Raw genomic sequence first — 20,242 nt, 5'->3', positions numbered from 1 at the left:
ATGTCAGCTGTGTGCCCAGCATCTCCTTGTCTATCCATTCAAGGTATGAGACCGCCTCGAGACGCTCGAGGGTAACGCTAATCCCATATCGGTTGCGCAGTTTCGGCATAGCCAGATCAAGCTCTTGACAAGTTGATTCGTGCATGTTTTTAATAGTCACTGACGACTTCGATTGTGAGGTAACGCGTCCGCTTGTACGCCTCCAGGGGTTTGTTTGCCCCCTCAAACTCATCCAGATTGTGGAGAAACTTATCGATACGGCTGAAGATGTTAGGCATCATGACAACGAGATTCGCTCGAGAGAAGGCCTGCAAGAAGGCCCGACGTAGCGTTTGAGCACGCTCTGGCCTGGTCTCGTAAAAGAGAGATGGTACACCACTGGATCAGCGAAGTCAGAGTAAAAGCGTGATTTGCGCCATTTTTGCGAGTTATATATGGTTTTGATTGACGGGGTGCCGTTTTGGATCATGTCGGTCCGATTTGCCGAACTGTCTGGGATACGGCACTGCTGCTTGAGGCAATTGCGGGGACTGACTCGATCGACGACCGCCAGGTCGGAGCCAGCCGTCACAAAGAGTTCTCATTTTCTTCTGCCCTCCTGGACTAGTATTCAGAGGCAGTCGCCCAACATGGAAGCCAACTCTTGCAGGGCAAGAAGGTCGCTATCGTTCAGGAGGCGATGGACACGGTATACATGAAGGCCGAGATGAAGGACGAGGTTTACGGTGTTTCCGAGCAGCTTCGCAAGTTAGGTGCCGAGATTGAAGTGGTTTCCATCCCTTGGCACAGCACAGGCGCGTCGCTCTGAATGGGCATGTGCCGACATTCCTTGCTCAGCGGTGCCCTGGGAAATCCAATCGGTCGACGATGTTACTACCCACTCGGATTGTTGCGAAGCATGTTGCCATGGGACCAGGAGAAATGGGATCGCCTCCCAGCCGCCATGAGAAATGAGTTCATCAATGGCGTATACGAACAGGGTCACTACCCAGTGCTGTACGCCAAATGTATGAACTTGAGCCTGAAACGTAAGTTCTGGGCCTTTCCCTACACGATCAAGAAACTGACAGCCTCGACAGTTCGCCAAGAGTACGATGCGATCTTGGAGAGGTTCGATGCGCTACTGCTACCCACAGTGCCTTTCACCGCGCCTCCGCTCTTTGACCGGAACATAGCTTCATCTTATGAGAAGATCTCAGCTACCTTTGGGAAAACATTGAATACCATGCAATTCAACTTGACAGGCCACCCGGCAATGTCGATCCCCACAGGGTTGAGAACCGACATGAGCAGACACGATGCGAGTGTGTTGCTGCCGGTCGGCGTGCAGCTCGTTGGGAGGCACTTTTCGGAGGCAACGCTCCTGCAATTAGGCTATGCGTACGAAAAGTCGTTTAATTGGAGAGAGAGGGTAAACGGTGTGGCAAGGATGGGGGTTGAGAAGACTTGTCCATGGTGAGAGGTGCAATAGAAAGGCCCCTGTGTTCGCATTGGGATATGGTGCCATGATGTGTTGATTATGCGTTCTTTGTTATAACTGAATCCTGTCCCTTGATGAGATACCTGAGCTACAAGACCGAGGTACAATGGAGCCATGGAACCTCCCCTGCAAAGCGTCGACCAGCCGTAGGGCGAGAGCCACATCTTGAAATGTTATATATCCATGGGACAACTACGAAGAGGCTCATCCAATGGCTCTGCTGCACCTCAAAAAGTCTTTAAACACGATTCTTTATCTAAACAAACCCGCCTTCATGCTGGTACGGTGTGTCAATTCGCGGATGGGTAGGTGTTAACTAGCGGTTTGCGGCATTATACGGGGCAAAATCAAGGCCAAACATATCGATACAATCATATTGTTCTTCTTCTTGGTAGCCTAACCCAATCTTGTTCCAATCAAGCGCATAAAATTCACGTGGCCCTTGGGGGAGCACTCTTATAAATTATCAGTCGCAAAGTCATCTTTAAGACGCAAACAGTCCTGATACTCACCGGGAAGATGTGGTACTCGTCGATCAGAATATTTCCGTCAGGGAACCGGGTGAAATACAATCTTGCTGCCCAGCCCATGCCACCTGTGGCGCCGTTCTCGTAAATGTAGTCGCTCTAGCCATGCAGCATGACTTCATCGGGCTCTCCGGGGTTGAACGAGAAGACCTTGAAGACTGTATGTTTTCTAGAAGCCTGGCCATTCCACGAATTCTTGTTGACCTCGGAAATTGCTGGCGGCGGGCGAACTGTTTAGCCATGATTGTATTTGGACGAGGAGCGCTCATCGGAGCAGGAAACCTTTTAAGACGTACTGGCGCGTCCTTGAACGTTGGTCGCGGCTTTCTTCATCACGCCAACCTCTGTGAAGCACATTGCCCAGGCGTCGGCGTTATCGCGGTCGTCTGAAAGTGTATAGAACCTCTGCAAGAAGTCGACAAGCGGCTTGTCGAGACTTGCATCTTGCATGGTCGTACATGAATTGGTGAGCGGCGAGAGCCTCAGCTGTAGGTCCCATTTCCAATGATTCACAATGTCTCTGGCATTCACAGACATATCGGCCAATATTAAGCAAACTTACAATGCAACGTAGTCCTGGCCATGTCGTTTATAACATATCGCGGTTTACAAAGTTCTTTCCTCAGCAGACATCTGCATTCCGAGCCCGTCTTCGGCCCTGAGCATGGACGGCAGCACACCCAGAGTGACTGGAGAAACAGTTGTCGGACAACCATCACAAACTCCGACAGGATCGCCCCACCCGATAAGACTGGAGGGAAGCTGGGTGATAAGAATTAACCGAAAGCATAATACTGTTGTATAAATAATTATTGGTGCGACGATGTTCGATGGTGATGTCTCATTGGACTATTGTGCCTGCTTACTATCGAACTTAGCCGATCAAAAGACAACATTGACCTTCTTCGAGTCCAGCAACATTTCATCTTTGGACATCATGCCGCCCAAGGCTCTGTGCTGCTTTTCTGTCGATATTGACGCCGTGTGTGGTTGGATCGGATCATATGGTGGCGAAGAGTCTGTTTCAGACATTTCCCGAGGTGCGTATCGGTCCAAACCGTGGGAAAGTGGTTATGGTCGAGAGATCAATAAACTTGCTAGACTCACACAACTATATTCCAGGTTACTTTGCCGGCGCTGTTGGTGTCCGTCGTCTGTTACAGCTTTTCGGAAAATACAATATCAAGACCAGTTGGTTCATCCCCGGCCACAGTCCGGAGACGTTTCCAGAGGAATGCGCCATGATTAGGGACGCAGGACATGAAATAGGTCTACATGGGTACCCCCACGAGAACCCATGCCAGATGACGGTCGAACAGCAGAGAGCGGTCTTGGACAAGACCTATAGGCTCTTGACTGAATTCTGTGGTAAACCGCCCAGAGGCTCTGTCGTTCCCTGGTGGGAGACCCCTAAGGTGGGCGCGGAGCTCATGATGGAATATGGTGAGAAGAAGCCGAAATCATGCCATACAAACGCTTTTGTCATTAACAATATCTGCCTTGCCTAAGTCTCGAGTATGACCATTCCTTCTCAAACCACGATGCCCTGCCGTACTGGCTGCGTATTGGGGATGAATGGGAAAATATCGACTATTCAAAGCATCCAGGGTCCAGGTTCATTACTATAGCCAACTAGGAGTAGAAAATAAAGGGCTGAGAGCCTGCGGCCTTGGCAAGGCCTGACCGTCTTGATCAAGGCCGCTTGCCTAATTTTGTCTAGCCCATCGGAAGAGGACTTGTCTGACTGGAAGCGACGGACACAACTCGCACGGAGTCCGAACTAGATTGTGCGATGCCCTGACTCGAGTAGCCGTTCTAGAACAGGGTGTTCCAAGACCGACAGCCTCTAAGGTGCGGACGATGGGCCAGTGCATCATTGTCGGACATTGCACCGACAAGGCCGACTCCATTTTCTTGGCAGTTTTCATATCTTATCTACCCTATCGGTGATAGCGATCATTAGCAATAGCCAGGGTAAATAATAGCATTGGACCTCCCTACGATTTATTCTCCACCCCTCCACTAATGACATACGCCCACGACAATAACGGCATTTTCCTCTTTTCTCGACAAAACGTGCGGCATGGCTTCGCAACCCGTCGAAATGCACTCAGGCAACAAAGAAACAGACAACGACTTGGAACAGAAAGGTGCCAATGGCGACATTGCCATAACATCGGAGGAGTATATCGACTATACCGATGATGAAATGAAAAAGCTCCTCCGCAAGATCGACTGGCGGCTGATGCCCTTCCTGTGGGGTTATGCGGTCCTGTCAGCCGTCGATGTGTGTTTCCAAGACCTCTTTCTTGCATCGTCTGACCCTCCCCTAACTGTAATGTGTAGAAAATTATTATTTCTAATGCGGCTCTTTACGGAATGCTGGATGATAATAAACTGAAAGGTTAGGAGTATAGCTGGGGTAAGTGGATTTACCACCCTTGACATGCATTCGATCTAATGGTTTCTTTGCAGTCGGATCCATTTTTTATTTTGGATACCTCGTTGCCCAGTTTCCTTCGGTGAAGCTCATGTCTCATTTCCCCCTCGGCAAATTTCTTGCTGTCACTGCTTTCGGATGGGCGGCTACGACACTTCTCATGGCCGTGACTCATAATGCTGCCGGCCTCATGGCTCTACGTTTTCTCATGGGTGCCCTCGAGGCCCCTGCCCTGCCGGGCTTGACCCTCGCTACCACCATGTGGTATCGGATCCGCGAGCAGCCCATGCGCGTTGCTATATGGAGCTCTATAGTTGCCTCCGTAAGTGACTGCTATCTCTTCGGTTGCCTTATTCTAGATCTTGACTGATGTACTTACGTTTTTCCTAATAGGTCTACGTCGGACTTATCTCCTACGGTCTCGGCAATAGTAAGCTGGCCATCGCTTCTTGGAGGCTCCTCTTTATTGTTCTGGGCGGCGTTAGCTGCATCTTCGCCTGTTTGGTCTGGTTTTTCTTCCCTGATCAGCCTGTCGAGGGTCGGTTCCTCTCTAAGAAGGAAGCCTTTATTGCGGTTCACCGCAAGAAGGACGATAATACCGGCATCTAGAATAACGTGAGTCTTCAAATCATCTTTCCACCCAGATTCGCACTCTGGATAAGCTAACGGCACCACGTGCAAGTTTTCAAATGGTACCAGGTCAAGGAGGCCCTCATCGACTGGAAGTCGTGGGTCATCTGCCTCTTCTTCCTGTGTATGAACATGTCCAATGGCGGCCTTAACACCTTCTCGGCCCAAATAGTTTCTGGCTTTAGCTTCAGCCGTCTGAACACGATGCTTCTTGGCATGCCCACGGGTGTCATATAGGCCCTTGCTTCCATCTTGGCCGCCCTCCACGCTACATCAAGGATACGCGGTGCATTTGTGCTGCGTTTTGCTGCATTATTCCTCTCGTCTGTAGCATTGTCATTCGGAAGTTGCCTGACTCCAATCAGGGCGGCCTACTCATAGCGTACTACTTCTTTTACTTCTTCTGGGGCCCTTATGCTATCGCGCTTAGTCTACCCATGGCTAATACTAGCGGCCACACGAAGAAGATCACGGTCAATGCTATGGTCTTCCTCGCCTACTGTGTGGCTAATATTCTCGCCCCTCAGACTTTCCGAGCCAGCGAGGCCCCAGGATACGCGAGCGGATACAACAGTATCTTGGGCTTTGAAACCAGTGCTATGGCCTTGATGGCAGTATACTATTGCGGAGTGAAGTGGGAGAACAAGAGGCGAGATAAGGAGTTGGAGAGGATTATGCTATTGACCTCGCTATGGAGGAGAGTATGGATGACTTGACCGACTGGGAGAAGAGAAAGACATTTCGCTATGTCTATTAAACAAGAATAGTACCCTATAGAGCGGATTACTAGAGCTCGATATAGATGAACGTCTAAAGAGAATCAAGAACACCCATGGCAGCCTCTTAATCCTCAGACATCATCATATGTCCCGATCCAAATACCCTTTGAAATGCAACATAATAGTCTTGCCACCCAATCGCTCCCAGGCCCTTCAACCTCTGCTCAAAATCCTCCAAAGCCAACGGCGGCGGGTCAGGTCCCCCGCTCTCCAGCCGCCTTCTCTCAGTAGTCTTGAACTTCGCCTCGGCCTCTTCACTTTTCCAGTGATTCACCCATACACAAGCCATTGACTCTTTCCCCTTGTAGAGCTGAGTCCCCTCTACCCAACCATAGTCCGGGGTCCCTTGGTGGTGATACATGTAATCCATACTCCCATCGATACCCCAGTGAACGGAAGAAACCAGGCCTTTGACGCGAGTCACCTCTTGCCTGGTCTCTGGTGACGTAGATGCAGGAAAGTAGACGGTTCGGACTTCGTTCCTCGGTGCTCCCATATTCTTCCAAAACATGCTGGTCTGGAAATTGATGATATGCGTGGTTGGTTCACCTGCTTGGTTGCCTTTTGTCAAGTTGACAACCAATTCATGGTACTCGGCCGACCTTTTGAACGCGTCATAGGCTTTAGATGTATGCCAGATTACCATCAGTACGCATTCTCCCGTCGACTCTGCCATGCGACCGTGATAGAAGCAGCGATAGTTTCTCTTTCTTGTGACGAGGGGTTCAAAGGTGGAATTGTCAAGAGGCTCGGAAGCGGGGAATTCGAATGTGGTCCATGTACATATTGGACTGCTCATTTTGATGTGTGGTCCAAGTTGAGGTGACCGAGGCGTGAGAGATGAGATGAGATGACATAGTGGGACCGGGAGTAGGCGAGAGGAACTATATATGGATGGCATGGATTGTTAGATGCCTCAGGCACTGACAGATTTGGCCGTACACCATGAAACAACGAATGACGTTGGATTAGATCCTTTCCGTATTCAAAAGGCGATGCATTACGACCCCAACCTACAGTTTACTAGTATCAATTGAATCTTACTTGCTTGACGACAGTCTATTGTGGCAAGTCAAGATGTGGGTGAGAGTTACGATCTTGTGGCTCAGTTAACCCATCAAGGGCCGGGATTTAACTATAACAAAGAGCACATTGATGGGTAAGAGTTACGAGACGCCATCAAATCATCAATAAGATATCAATACAGCCATAGCCATTATATGTTCAAAAACAATACGAAACACAACTCCTCTAACCAACATGGATCCCCAAATTCAGTTATCCCAACCATCTACATAGTGAAGAGTCATTGGCCGATCAGCTCTCTCTCTTCTTTGAGATAGTGCTAGTAAAGGAGAAACCTGGATTCTCATGTGTAAGATAAACGGCCATCGCAAAGAAGGTCCACGACTCAGGATTTTAAGCAGCCTCCTTCGCCTGCAAGTACCCCCGTTTCTCAACACTATTGCCTCCGAATATACGAGCCGGGTGGTCCTTATCCGCGAGCATGACCTTCAGGGCGTCTAGAGCAAGATTAGCCATGATCTAAAAAGAAGGATGATGGGTTACGGTACATGTGTGATCGGGCGTATCGTCATTCCCAAGAGCAACGTAGAATGCCTCGTGGAATAGGTAGAGGGAGTGACTCTGGCGCTTAGCAATAGACTCTCCCTCTTCTGTCACGGCTGCAACCTCTGATAAAGTCTGCGGCTCCGAAGCCTTCCACCTAGTAGACCTCGCGCAGAGGGTGATAGTCTGCACCGACATCTAGTCTTGAGTGGTCGCCGCGGCACCCCGCCGCGAGCAGTAGTTGGTGCTCTGCTCATCGAGAAGATACTCTCCGAAATCCGGCGCCCAGAACGGGGCTAAGAAATGAGTTAGGCTTCAAATAAATACAAAGAGACTTCATCAAGAGGGGGCCACATACTAAGACGAGCCAGTCGCTTCTCGGTATACTGCTTAAGGAAGTGCTCCTTGACGGTCGTCCCGGCCTCGTCTTCATTTCCGTCCTCGTTGAGCACGATTGAATCCCAATCTTTCTCTGTATCAACGTGGTAAGTCTGAGAAACGACAAGAATAAGCTGGGGTTTGCCTACTTTCGAGCCAGCCACTATTGCAAAAGATGCGCGGCTTGACATTTTCTGGCCATGGATCTTGACCTAGGCGGCCAACCTCAACCAAGAAGAGATTCAACTCATTGATGACATCTATATTTGTCGGTTAGTAAAAGCTCCACGGCTTCCTTGAGATAGTTGTATAGGGAAAAATTACATTGAACGTCTATTGTGTCATCTCCCGGCTTGATGTTGAAAAAGACCAAGACGAGCTCTTGGGCCTCCTGTTTGCTAATCTTGACCCTAACCTCCTCGGGCTTTTTGAGACCCATCGCAAGGTACAGGGCCTCTGATGCGCGGTTGGTTAGGAGCTTTGCGTCTTGAAACCACTGTTCCATTGGGAATCCATCACATCCACCTCCAGCTTCGCCTGCTTTTACCGAGAAGATATCGGTGATTTTAGAGTCTTTATTAGTAGTGCATTCAGCCTGGCCAAAGAAGACGAGGCTCAAGATTAACGAAGTGATGGAGAATAAGGAGGGTAGCTAAGACAGCATGCTAACGGCCCTTGATCACTCAAGAAAGTGTTCCGAGGAGGACAGAGACTAAGCGAGGAACAAAAGAGGTACTAGGTAACTACCTACAATACATATTTGCCGGACGTTAGCATATAATAAATGCCGCTTCAGACAGCCCGTCACTTAACGGGCGGTGCTCTGATCCTCCAGGATTGGCCAAGGGATAACACGAGAGAGGCCTTTTGTCCCATCGGGCCCTTCCATGCTGGTTGGCTCTGTCAAAAAGAAGCTACATGCATAATAAATTGCAGGATGAGAGGCGAGTACTCCAAGCCTACGCAATACGAGGCGAGTGGTCAGACGCAGCTCTTGAAAGCTTGCAGCAAGGGAAATGATATACAAGACTCGGCAGTAGATTGATTATTCAGGATGACGCTAACCCTCCGATATTTCGAGGCTATGGCTCATGATCGACGGGGACCCTTGTTGACTCGCACGGCTCGGCTCGAGATATAGTGTGTATCACATCCAATCGTAGATAAAAGAAGAGGGGTAAAGGATCGATAGCGGGGAACAATGGTCAAGTATGAGACCAGGGCGATGCAGATGCACTGTCATTCATTGATCTCAAACGAGCTAATCTCCAATCGACATAGGCTTGAGACCCACCCAACACGACCGAAAGTATTGTCCGGTTTACCTGTTGGTTCTGGAACTGCATAAAATGCTGATCGTGAAACCTGTATGTTGGCCAACGCATGGAACCCTTTCAATTGTAATCTTAATTACCAGGTCTACCAGACAACATAGCGTGCCGGATTGATCCTTCGCGCTTCTTTTCGCCCATTGAAGAACCTTGACCCAGCTTTTCTCTCTCAATACGTGACCTGCTGATCTTCCTGTGCTTGCAGGAAGCTTGGGCTGGTCAGCGTCCACACACCGTGTTTCAGAGATATGGCTCAGACGGGCAGTGCGGCATTTGCCATGTCCTATTGTGCATCGTGATACGATGTTGGCCGTCCCCTGCAGGCTGTGAGCTGACCTGCGATATTACAATACGCACCACTTTCATGAGCCTGAGAAGTAACCTTGGAATAGTACACGCAGTTTTGAGCCAAGTTGGTTTATCAAAGGCTGCCTAGGGAGGAACATAACTTATCAAGACCTACGGCCCCATACTTGCGTCTCTTCAAGAACGCCGCCACTCCCAGCCCTGGTCGTATCCTTTTAAGTCTTTTCTCCCAGTTCAAGTTCTTTCCTGTTTGCTATCTCTTCTGCTCCTTGATCATGGTCACCACCCTTAGTCTGCCTCTACTGTCTACGATTTCACGTTTTCCTCTTTACTGCAATGCGGTTTCCCGTATCTCCCTCTCTGCTTTTACTGCTGAGCACATCCTTGGGTGCCGCAGCCTCATACCCTTCAGAATGGGAGTGTCGCCCTGGGTCTTGCCTCTGTAGGGGTGAATGCCTTTCTATACAGGATGACCAAACTTGTTGCCTAGCCAAGAATGGGAATGAGGAACACATCTGTGGTCCTGGTATGCCTCCCTTAGCCCATAGCCTACACTTCCCTGTAACATAGCCTCTAACAATGCGACCCAGATAAGGAGTGCTGTGGCCTTAGCTGCTGCCGCCAAGGTTGGAAGTGCGGGTCAAACGAAATATGCTATCCTCCACCTCGGGCTACTTCGTCCAAACAGGACAATTACTTCACAACCATCATCACCATCGCGAAACCGGTTCCCATATCCCCTACCACGGATATCGAAATTTCAGGTACTCGCACGGATTACACGGTCATTCCAACTAGCCAAACGCTAGTGAGTAGATCCGGGATATATCACGATGGGCTTATCTAATCTCTGCTTGAATAGATTGAAATAACATCGACTCTGACTCTTTCTGACTAGACTGAGTCTGGCGACCATACTAATCCAGGCTCCGAAACCGTATCCCGGGCAACTTCTATCATTGAGGTGACCAACTTTGACGGTCAGGTTTCAACAATTATTCCAAGAGAGGGAACCACTGGCGAGACTTCTGTTTTAACACGTAGCTCTGAGGCGCTAGGAGACCCGGATACGACAGCCAATACCAGCTCAGATTTCATCATCATCACCAACTCAGACGGCGACGTTTCCACCATATTCCCTACCAAGCCCATTTCCTCTAACGCAAGCTCTGCATTTACCGACACAAACCCTGGCAGCCCAACGACCGTCACCGACTCAGACGGGCAAGTCACAACAATCATCCCAACTCAGACTGGTTCCTCTAAGGGAGGTTCGACCGGAGTCAGCGACCCTCATACATCCCAGAACATCAAGTCCAATATCAGTGTCCCCACTGCCATCACCAACTCAGATAGTTTGGAGTCAACGATCCTTCCTCCCGAGGCTACGTTGTCTGATTCAAGTTCCTGGGCGGATAATGGGAACCCGACGGGCACTGAATCAGGAGCAACCGACGTTACCAGCTCGGGCGAAGAGGGATCCACGCTAGAGCCAACCAGCGGTGTGACCATCATCACCAATTCGGGTGGTAAGGTGTCTACCCTTGAACCAACCGACGCCGTGAGCACCGTTACCAACTCGGATAGAGAGGTGACAACTCTGACACCAACCGACGCTCCGACAAGTCAAGGCACTCCAACGGTCATCACTGGCTCAGACGGTGAGGTATCGACACTTATACCAACTCAAGTTACCGCAAGTGAAGGGACCGCGATTGTGACAACAGGACCAGGCGGACAGCAGACTACCATCGTACCAACCGACGTCGTGTTCTCATCTGGCACAGATACAGGTATCTCCACTAGTACTAAAACTAGATCATCAGCGGATATTACTTCTGGCATCTTGACCGAAACCGAAACTAGAACCCAGAGTCTTTCTAAAACCAAACTACCTCGGACAGAGACAACCGTCAGCGGTCAGTCCACCAGAACACAGGTTAGCTCGACCTCTACCGGTACTAAGACTACCCTGACTAGCACCACCGATGGCGTGTCATCTAATGATGGTTAGTCCACGGATGCTTCCATAGATGCGTCTACTAGCTCTACTTTTATTACAGAGGGCTCTTCTACGGGCACACCGACTTCTAATGTAGCGACTTCTGAGACCGAGAACTCTGGTGGTATGTCATCAACTCAGCCCACCGACACCAAAGAGTCCACAGCACCTGTTAAGGAGACCACCTCCTCGGATGCCGAACAGTCAGCTCCTTCAGACGCTAAGCAATCAACTACTTCAAGTGCTGAACAAACGCCTTCAATCCCCTCAACTGATGCCGAGACTATCACAATGCCGTCTAAAGTGACGAGCAGCAATGGCCAAGTTGGCTCCACCACAGCTATCCCGAGCGAAGGCGTAACTACCAATCCCAACGGCCCAACACCCACACAAAATCCAACTGACGCTACGGGGCAATCACCTTCGGTCACCAAGCCACCTGCATCTACGATAACTAAAGATAATATTGTTATCTATCCCATAACTACTCCGGTCTCAGAACCAGGACCGTCAAAGATCTCATGCAAGATATGGTTCTTCTTCGCCTGCATCGATATCATCCAAGGATGGGGAATCACTGGGCCCCCTGGCCGAATTGTCCCACCGTAAGCTACTACATCACGTCTACGTTCAAGAACAAATATCTAATAACATTTAGGGGGCCTCCTATGCTTTCCATCGATCCAAAGTTTCACATCAACATTGACATTAATGGAAAGATTCCAGACTGGCCAGAGTACACGTAAGAGTCTCATTGCCCTGCCGCCATATAGTTACAATTGTTAACTTCCTTTCACAATATCGGCCCTGACCTCATCCCTACCTTCTCGTCAAAGCCTGATGACGAATATAAGACAAAAAGCGCCGAGATGTATTTGACGAGCACTTCTTTTGGCATCTCCATCGGTGAATCTACGACCGAGACGATAACGACCAGCACCACTGCCACATACGGGACCATTTACGGATGCGACATTCAAGATTCTGATGCCACCGTAACCATCACCAGCGCAACAACCGAGAGTACCGCAGAAGCCACAGGAGTGATGGCTGATTGGGAATACTAGGGCAGCGACGGAACAGACGAGGACTACGAAGAAGCAGCCGAGATTGCCCAGTCCAGGATCGACGCCGTGTTTAGCAGCATAACCACTACGGCCCCTCCATCAACAACCACTGCGCCGTCCACCACAGCGCCAGTCACGCCTTCCACTACCATAAACTAGAGCAGCTACTATTTCGGGATGGGCAACGATCTTAGCCCAACTCTGGTGGCCGGTAAAGGAGAGTTGGAAGACTACGTCTGCCACGATGGAGCTTGGAATATCTTTCCGTCCTTTTCCAGAGACGAAGAGAAAGCGGCGATAGATGCATTTTGCGACGACTCAGTGATAGAGGCTGGAAACAACACGTGGAAGTCCTAGAACACGTCGCTAAGCGACGGGGCTCAGCTGATCCTTTCGGCAGGTTTCAGCAACGATACGGAGGGGTGTCAGCCCGAGAAAGACATGCAACTGGGTGACTATTGCAGGGAGGGCTTTGCGAGAATCACGAGCTGCGACTGGGGAAAAACAGAGGACGAGACTTATGGTGGTAGATATTGCGATAATGGTGAGTATGGGTGCGTCTATTTCAGCCTCGGGGGCGTTAAGGATTGGTGGAGCAAGAGAAGCGAGGACGGAGACTCATAGATCAGCAGTCTATACATTAGCAGTTAGTGTTTTCTTTCTTTTAAACTATTTCCTAGCTGGTAGTCAAACATAGCAGAGAATTACTCTCATAAAATTCCAAGCCCTTCAATTTATATTATTAAGAAAACTCTTATCTCCATTATCTACCACCCTTAGGATATATTCCATCTAGCCAAATATTCCCTGTATTGCTAACAAGGCACAGATCAAGAGCTGCGGCGCCCATTCGGCTCGAAGGCGAACACAGCTGCGATCAAAGCCAAGCTACCGAATAAAGCTGCACACACGTAAAGCGGCACAGCTGTAGCAGTGTTGCCAGATGAAGCCACAAAGGCTGACACGATGCCCATGAGCCGATTGAAGGCCACTGCGATCCCGCTCCCTGTCGCGCGATGTGCCGAGGGGAAGACCTCGGCGGTATAAGCGTAGAAAGTGCTGTAGTAGATGTTTATGCCGCAAGTTAGAATACAAACTTTGCATGAACAACTTATGTTTCGCGAGTAAAGATTATTAACTTACAAATAGCACATAATATTCCCACATTCTAGGCGTCAGTCTTAATCCCAGTGATGCCAAAAAAGAGAGCCATACTGGCAAGGGCGCCAATGAACATAGTGTACTTACGTCCCAGTCTTGTCGAAACGAGGTAGCCGGCAATAAGGGACCCGGGAATTCCAGAAATTGTTGTCAGTGTCAGATTTCGGTACGTCTCGAACTGCGAGACAGGCTTACCGGGCACTCGAGTTGTCAGATACGCCCTGTTACTCGGTTAGCATTGTCCCCTATGCAAGAGAGCGAGATTTACTCACGGTAAGAACACGTAAAACAACGGATAAGCCAGTCTGGTGATGGCCCAGGACAACCAGATCAAAATGGTGCTCAAAGTTATCTTGCGCGAGACAAAGAGGCCCTCCACATGTCCCCTGATATCGCTGAGGATAAATGTCTTTCCTTCCCTTTGCGTCAAGCGAACCTGCCCGCATGATTCAAGTTTCTCCAATGTGAGTGAGCAGGGCCTATTGTACTTGCGAGCCTGATCTTGGTAGTACTTCACCAAGTCCGCATCTCGCCCAGCAGTGAGGAGGAACTTGGGCGTCTCCACGAGGCGAACTACCGTGACACGGAGTATCGAGAGAACAAAAACAAGTGCGCCACAGGTAAACATAGTGTATCGCCAACCAGCATTGTTAGACCACCCACAGTCATCGCTGTCGGAGCAGTTCCAGCGACTTTGTGCTTTCCAAGAGAGTTAGCATTCGTGCCAATCTGCAGCAAGGGTATGGCCATACTCATGAAGCCCCAGGCGACAAATCCTGTGATGGATTGCCCAAAACCCCACCACCCGGCCAGGGTGGTGACAACCCATTGCTTGTCGCCTGGAAGAAACTCGAGCAAGACTGTCGGATCAAGGATCAAGTTTCCACCGGACCCGAAGGTAGACAATGCGAGAAAGGCGCCCAAAAACGGAAAATTGGGCGCTGCGCCCGCCACGACCATGGCCACAGAAGTGATCCAGAGCGTCAGGTTGAACGCCAGCCGTCTTCCTAGAATATCGGCGCCAAAGCCCCAGAACAGTGCTCCCACAAGGAGACCAACATTCTGCGCTACGACTCCTGCATTGACGTAAGAAGACGCAGTGGCGAGCTCCCGAAATGCCTGTGCTCTGGTAACACCCTGACCATCAGCAAAATTAGGCCTTTGCAACTCCTCAGTCATGCGGAAAAGCATCATAATAGCTCCGATAATACCAATTGCCTCCTTATTTGCCGAGATTGCATCTTCCAACGCCTGGTCGACCTGCTCAGGGCTGATTAGAACAAAGAAAGACAGCTAGGGAGGTTTCCGCCTTACATCGTGGTATAGCATCCAGTTATGCTCCGGCTTTGAGACATTCTCGATACGGCCAACGATCTCTTCCTCTGCGGACGCAGCCTCGCGGGAGGTCTTCTCGTGGGAAGCGGCGATGTCATCCATCGTATCGTGCTTATCGGGGACGCATGGCACAAGTTTACCCCAAACTCTGGTCTGGGCTTTAACAATGGAGTCCAGGATGTGGTCTCGTTGTGTAACAGATTACAGGCACTGATACGCGTAAAGGCCAAGCCAGATGCAGCGGCTCTTCAGGCCGCCTTTGATGAATACTATGCTGATAGACATGAACAGCTTGAGGCGGATTTCTTGCGCTCTTCTAGCGCGACGCGGCTATCAACTTGGGAGACTCAAATGGATTATCTTCTTGGGAGATACTTGTATTCAATCGGTTATGTTCAGCGGTATCTAACGGGTAAAAATGTTTCCCTAAACTGAACCTTAACTATATCTCAACATCAGAACACTTTTTAGGGAAAGTTCCTTGGAAATGTTCTATTTAGAGTCAATAACCCAAATAGATATAATAGCTTTATTCTACTTTCCAACCTGCAGTACGGCCTTCTGGCTCAGTTATCCCATCGAGGGCCGTGCTTCAACTCTAACAACGAACACATTATCAACCGCTGTGATGGCCGATCACTGTGGAAGAAAATTAGCGGGAACTATAAACTGTCGCCAGTAGCAGGCGCTCTCTCGTGTACTTGAGAATATCATCACAGCGGGCCAAGGTTAGATCATAGATGATAGCTCTAAGTGGCATTATGACACTCACTTAAGCAGATTAAACTGGTGTGTCCAAGGCAATGGAAATTTTAGGAAGACCCGCGGCCACCACCTATAAGTAAGTGCAAACTCTCACTCTGAAGGCACCACTGGTTGAAACAATTTTACTTCTATCACCTGTCTCTTTCATCCCTCAAACCTTAACTTCCTCCATCGCTTTCCGATCGATAACTTGTCGAGATCAAGTTCAATCAAAACAACACCATGTTTCTCCGTCCCACAAGCAACCCTTCCACCCTTGATCGTCAATCTGTGGGTCTGATAGCCCAAGGGAAGCCAAAGAAGATTGTCCCAACCCCACGCGATCAACCTTAGATTGGCAAAGATGCACTCGTGAGGTATTCCTTGCTGTGTTGACAGTGACGAGCTTTTGTCGTCAAGCGACAAACGAGGAACAAGTAGGTTCCCGAGTCGCGTCTCAATACAAGCGCCATCATCTGAAAATCGAAATTTTCGTACGGCAAGAAGCAATTGAGTGCTGACAGTTTTCCCCCTTTCAGATTCCAGAGCTGCAGGTGGCTTTCACACCCGGATATAACGTAGAGCACCAAAATTTGAGTAGGTGAGATAGCTGCTATGAATCCACTGTGGGCGTTTTCATCATGTATCTCCAGAGGCCCAATCACTTCCCCATCAGAAGTTCTTCGGACGATATATTCCCAGGTTCGTCCCCAACGGCTGTATCCAAAGGCTGTAATCTACCCACTATTTGCAGCAAAGTTTACCTGTAAACACTCTTGATTTTCCCACCACATTGTGGTTGTGAAGGCGCATATTTCTTGTCCTGTTGCCACTTTGACGAGATGTAGCCGACATTGATGCTGATTCAAGCGTGAGATGTATGAGAGGAACTCGCCATTAGGCGAGAAAAGGATATCATGTGTAAAGTCTTCGGCTTCTATCCCCTGGAAAAGATGGGTGCCTTTGGAAATGTCCCATACGTGAAGGGTTTTGTTGCTCCTGGAATACCAACCCACCCGGTCTTTGACAGGCGAGAAGACGAGCCCAGAGGCCTCTCCTTGAAAAAGAGACACACTCTGCCATGTGCTTGTCCTGACAATCGAGGTCTGGGACGAACCGGCCATTGCAACTAACTCGCCGTCTGCCGAAAAAACAACACCCTTCCAGATGTTGTCCTTGATTGGCATCTCGGATACTTTGAATGGCTGTCCCTCCATAGTAGTGCCCCAGAAATGAATTTGATGTTTATCCCAGGTCACCAAAAACCGGCCATCTGGGGAGAACGAGTGCACGGGTGGCAAGACTCGTTTGGACAGCCCCCCACCGGTGGTCCAATTCCAGGTCTCTTTCCCGTTTCCAAGGTTGGCATGTGGTAGATAATCAGCTCCGGGAATAAAATCAATGCCAGAGATAAATTCATGACGGCTTTCTAAAGGCACTTCCTGGTCGCCAACGTCCTCGGAAGCGATGCCGAGTGTCACACCCCACATGTGAATCAGACGCCCCCCATTTGGGGGCTGATGCGATGTATCGGCCATCCGGGGAAAGACATAATGGTTCAGAACCGCTGTTAATGTTGAAAAGACCAGCCTGCTTGCCTGTCGCCGTAAGGTATAATCCGATGGCCCTATCTTTCAGCTGAATAGCAATGTATCGAACATCATTTGGGGAGAAAACAACTGACTCGATATCAGCCAGTTCCTTTTGGTGAGCCAGAGAGAATCGGAATGATTCTCCCCATGTCTGTGTATCCCACATCACAACAGTCCCGCTGATTGCTGAAGCCAAGGTCTTTCCCTCATCCAAAAATACGACGTCCCAGATCTTATCCCCACCGACATGCAGCACTTTCAACTCATGCGTGGCAACGTCCCACAATCGGACGCAATGTTGTTTGGAGTTCGTAGTGACGACAATGACCAAGATCTGCCCATCTGGGGCGAATTGTAATGTGCGAGTGCGGCCCCCCTCGAGGTCGAGCGTGCGTTTTTGAGAGCCGTCTCTAGTTGACCACAATTCAACATGCCCATCAGAAGTCGCTGCTGCGATCATATCGCCATTGGGAGTAATCTCCGGATAGTCCTCCAAGTGCAAGCCTCTTGCCATCTTTCGAAAACCTGATGCGGGTAATCGATTGGTGAGGCGAAAGTCTCTGCAGTTCGATGCCTGTAGCTACGTCCCATAGCCTCACGGTTCCATCATACAACCCTGACGCAAGCACCGTGCTATCTTGAGAAAAAGCCAGGCCTTGAAGGCTCGCAACGGAGCCTTGAAAAGCCATCAGTTCTGGGTTCCACACCTGCCGCGGTGGGCTCACGACTTTGATCCATGGAGGGATAAACTGTGAGAACTCCCTGCGTATGATGCTTTGCCCAGGACTGAAGAGAAGTGCCGATAAGTAAATTTGCATCGGAGCCCTTTCCATGATCCAACGGTTCTCGCGTAAGAGAGGCCTTGCGTCTTCGACAAACGCATGGAGATCAGGACAATCCGCTTTCTGCGTTGTGAAGTGTTAATAATAGTTCTTTCCCGTATGTATATATTCGCGGGGAACCACATACCCCCGTCATTTCATTGAGCCGATTCATCACCAGGATCGCCGCATGCATCTGCCTCATCAGGCTGAGTGCCAGCTTCTCCCAGAAAGCTGCTGCGTCTCTCCTCAACCATATTCTCCAGATGGTTAATCCAATGATGGCAAGAGTACTGCAAGTGTTGCGGGATGCGGCTGTCGACAGTAGCGGGTGCCAGATCTTCAACGAGGCCGCCCGGATGTTGAAGGCCGCACGTGTCTTGGCAGAGACCATCCTTCATCAAGTCGACGCACTTTATCAACATCATTTCATGGACCTCTTCCGGACACACCCGGAACTCAGACGGGCACTGCTCGCTCAGAAGAAATTCGTTGAAAGAGAAATGAATGAGGGTCAATGACCCGTTCTCGTGCTCGGGAATGTTGACCACGGCACCGAATGCAGCGACTTTCTGTTTAAAGTCTTTTTCTCCTTTCGAGATGAAGTGACCGAGTGTGGCCATGGATACCGGCCTGAGCAGAACGGCGAGGGTTCCTAAAATCAACTTGATCTCGTCCGCTGCCTTCTGCTTCTCCCTCTTTACTCTTTTGCATTTCGTCCAACGTGAGGGTACTCCAGAATCTTCTTGAAGACATTAACTTGGTGCCCATCGATCTCTTGGAACTCATCATTACTCTCTGGAATAAGCTGCAGTCAACCGTCGAGATCTTCGTCGTCCAGCTCATGGTCAAGAAATCGACAAGCTACAAAGGCACACAGGAATAAACCCCCTGCCATCTTTCTCAGCCTCTCAATCTTATCGTTGTTTAACCATTCCTTAGGCCACTCTTGAGTATTGGCAATTCGTGAAAGCGTGTGTTTGAGAAACGTGGAAATGTCGTCAATGCCGACCACCTCGGCTCCATCTACAGCGAATGCGCCGTCCCCATCATTGACATGACTCTGACTCCCAATCTTTTCGAGTTCGGCCGAACGATAGAGGCCCCGAAGAACTGCCTCGAAAGACTTGGAGATGTAAATCTCCTTCTGGCTAGTGACCAGGATCCGGATTTGGACCTTTGGCTTTTCGAGGTTGAGGTTTTGAAGAAGTTGAAGAATGTCTTTGGCGTTTGAACACTTATTAAGAGCGTTTATAACGATAAGGAACCAGATGGGCGAAAACAACTCCTCATCAAGAGATAAGAAAGGATCGCGGACGAGCAAGCGAAGCTGCTCACAAGGTGACTTGTTGTCGACATTGAGATTGTCTTGGATCGCCTTCGAAATGTGACTCCTGAGTCTGGGTACACCAGATGCCAAGCATCGCGCGACAGTAGTGACAAGATTCGTCCCCGAGGTTCGATTCTTATCGTTGTTATTGAAGAACCAACTGGCTCCAAGCACGAGAGATGTATGCGGAGGTTCTGAAGTGGCAAAAGGCTTCCGCTGGTGAAGGCGTTGAGCAACGGTCAGGGCGATACTGGACTTGTCTGTACCAGCCAAACCATGAAGCCAGAATACGAAGGGAGCATCTGGATCTTCTACCCAGCCTTGAATTGTATTCAGGCCTTTGATCTGGGTGCCCTCGAGGCACCCACCATGTTCTTCCACCCCTCGAGAGTCGAAGAGGGCGGCACCAACGCACGTTAGCTTTTCAAGCCGAGTATCGTCTGCGTTTTCCTACTGGAGTTTAGTAGACTTCCCTACAACATTCACGGGAGAATCAGCACCGTCATCTGCTCACGAAGAGCCTTGACACCCTGTGAAATGGCCGGAAGTTCGGACAAGGTCATGTCGCTTCCGAGGGTGGTGAAGCGGCCCGCGATCTTTGCATTGACATTTTGTGCATCTTTCAACATTTCACTCTAGGCGTCTGCTTGCACGGCATCACGACCAGTACGAACAAGGGAACCATGCCGATAGTGCACCAGAAGTCTGATCTGGTAACGGAGAGCGGCTGCATAAAGGTTGACAATATCC

The 20,242-nt window shown here is 49.7% G+C and overlaps 3 protein-coding genes across 3 annotated transcripts; 1 reads left to right on the top strand and 2 right to left on the bottom strand.

Moving 5' to 3' along the window:
- Positions 1–4,111: 4,111 nt before the first annotated feature.
- NCS54_01510700 (Allantoate permease) lies at positions 4,112–5,793 on the top strand (the record flags this gene model as incomplete). Its single annotated transcript, XM_053160217.1, has 6 exons — positions 4,112–4,294; positions 4,417–4,429; positions 4,483–4,769; positions 4,841–4,877; positions 5,130–5,305; positions 5,443–5,793. 6 exons carry the CDS (start codon positions 4,112–4,114, stop codon positions 5,791–5,793), a joined length of 1,047 nt encoding a protein of 348 aa, XP_053016192.1.
- A 7,546-nt stretch (positions 5,794–13,339) lies between these two features.
- NCS54_01510600 (MFS domain-containing protein) lies at positions 13,340–15,107 on the bottom strand (the record flags this gene model as incomplete). Its single annotated transcript, XM_053160216.1, has 5 exons — positions 13,340–13,647; positions 13,758–13,891; positions 13,943–14,369; positions 14,423–14,930; positions 14,985–15,107. The coding sequence occupies 5 exons, from the start codon at positions 15,105–15,107 to the stop codon at positions 13,340–13,342; spliced, it is 1,500 nt and encodes a 499-aa protein (XP_053016191.1).
- Positions 15,108–18,976: 3,869 nt separating this feature from the next.
- NCS54_01510500 (NACHT domain-containing protein) lies at positions 18,977–20,121 on the bottom strand (the record flags this gene model as incomplete). Its single annotated transcript, XM_053160215.1, has 2 exons — positions 18,977–19,942; positions 19,993–20,121. 2 exons carry the CDS (start codon positions 20,119–20,121, stop codon positions 18,977–18,979), a joined length of 1,095 nt encoding a protein of 364 aa, XP_053016190.1.
- Positions 20,122–20,242: the final 121 nt, after the last annotated feature.

The sequence above is a fragment of the Fusarium falciforme genome, chromosome 14 (genome assembly GCF_026873545.1).
Source record: "Fusarium falciforme chromosome 14, complete sequence".
Lineage (NCBI taxonomy): Eukaryota > Fungi > Ascomycota > Sordariomycetes > Hypocreales > Nectriaceae > Fusarium > Fusarium falciforme.
Note: the sequence above shows the minus strand (reverse complement) of the source record. Positions and strands in the feature narration are given on the sequence as shown.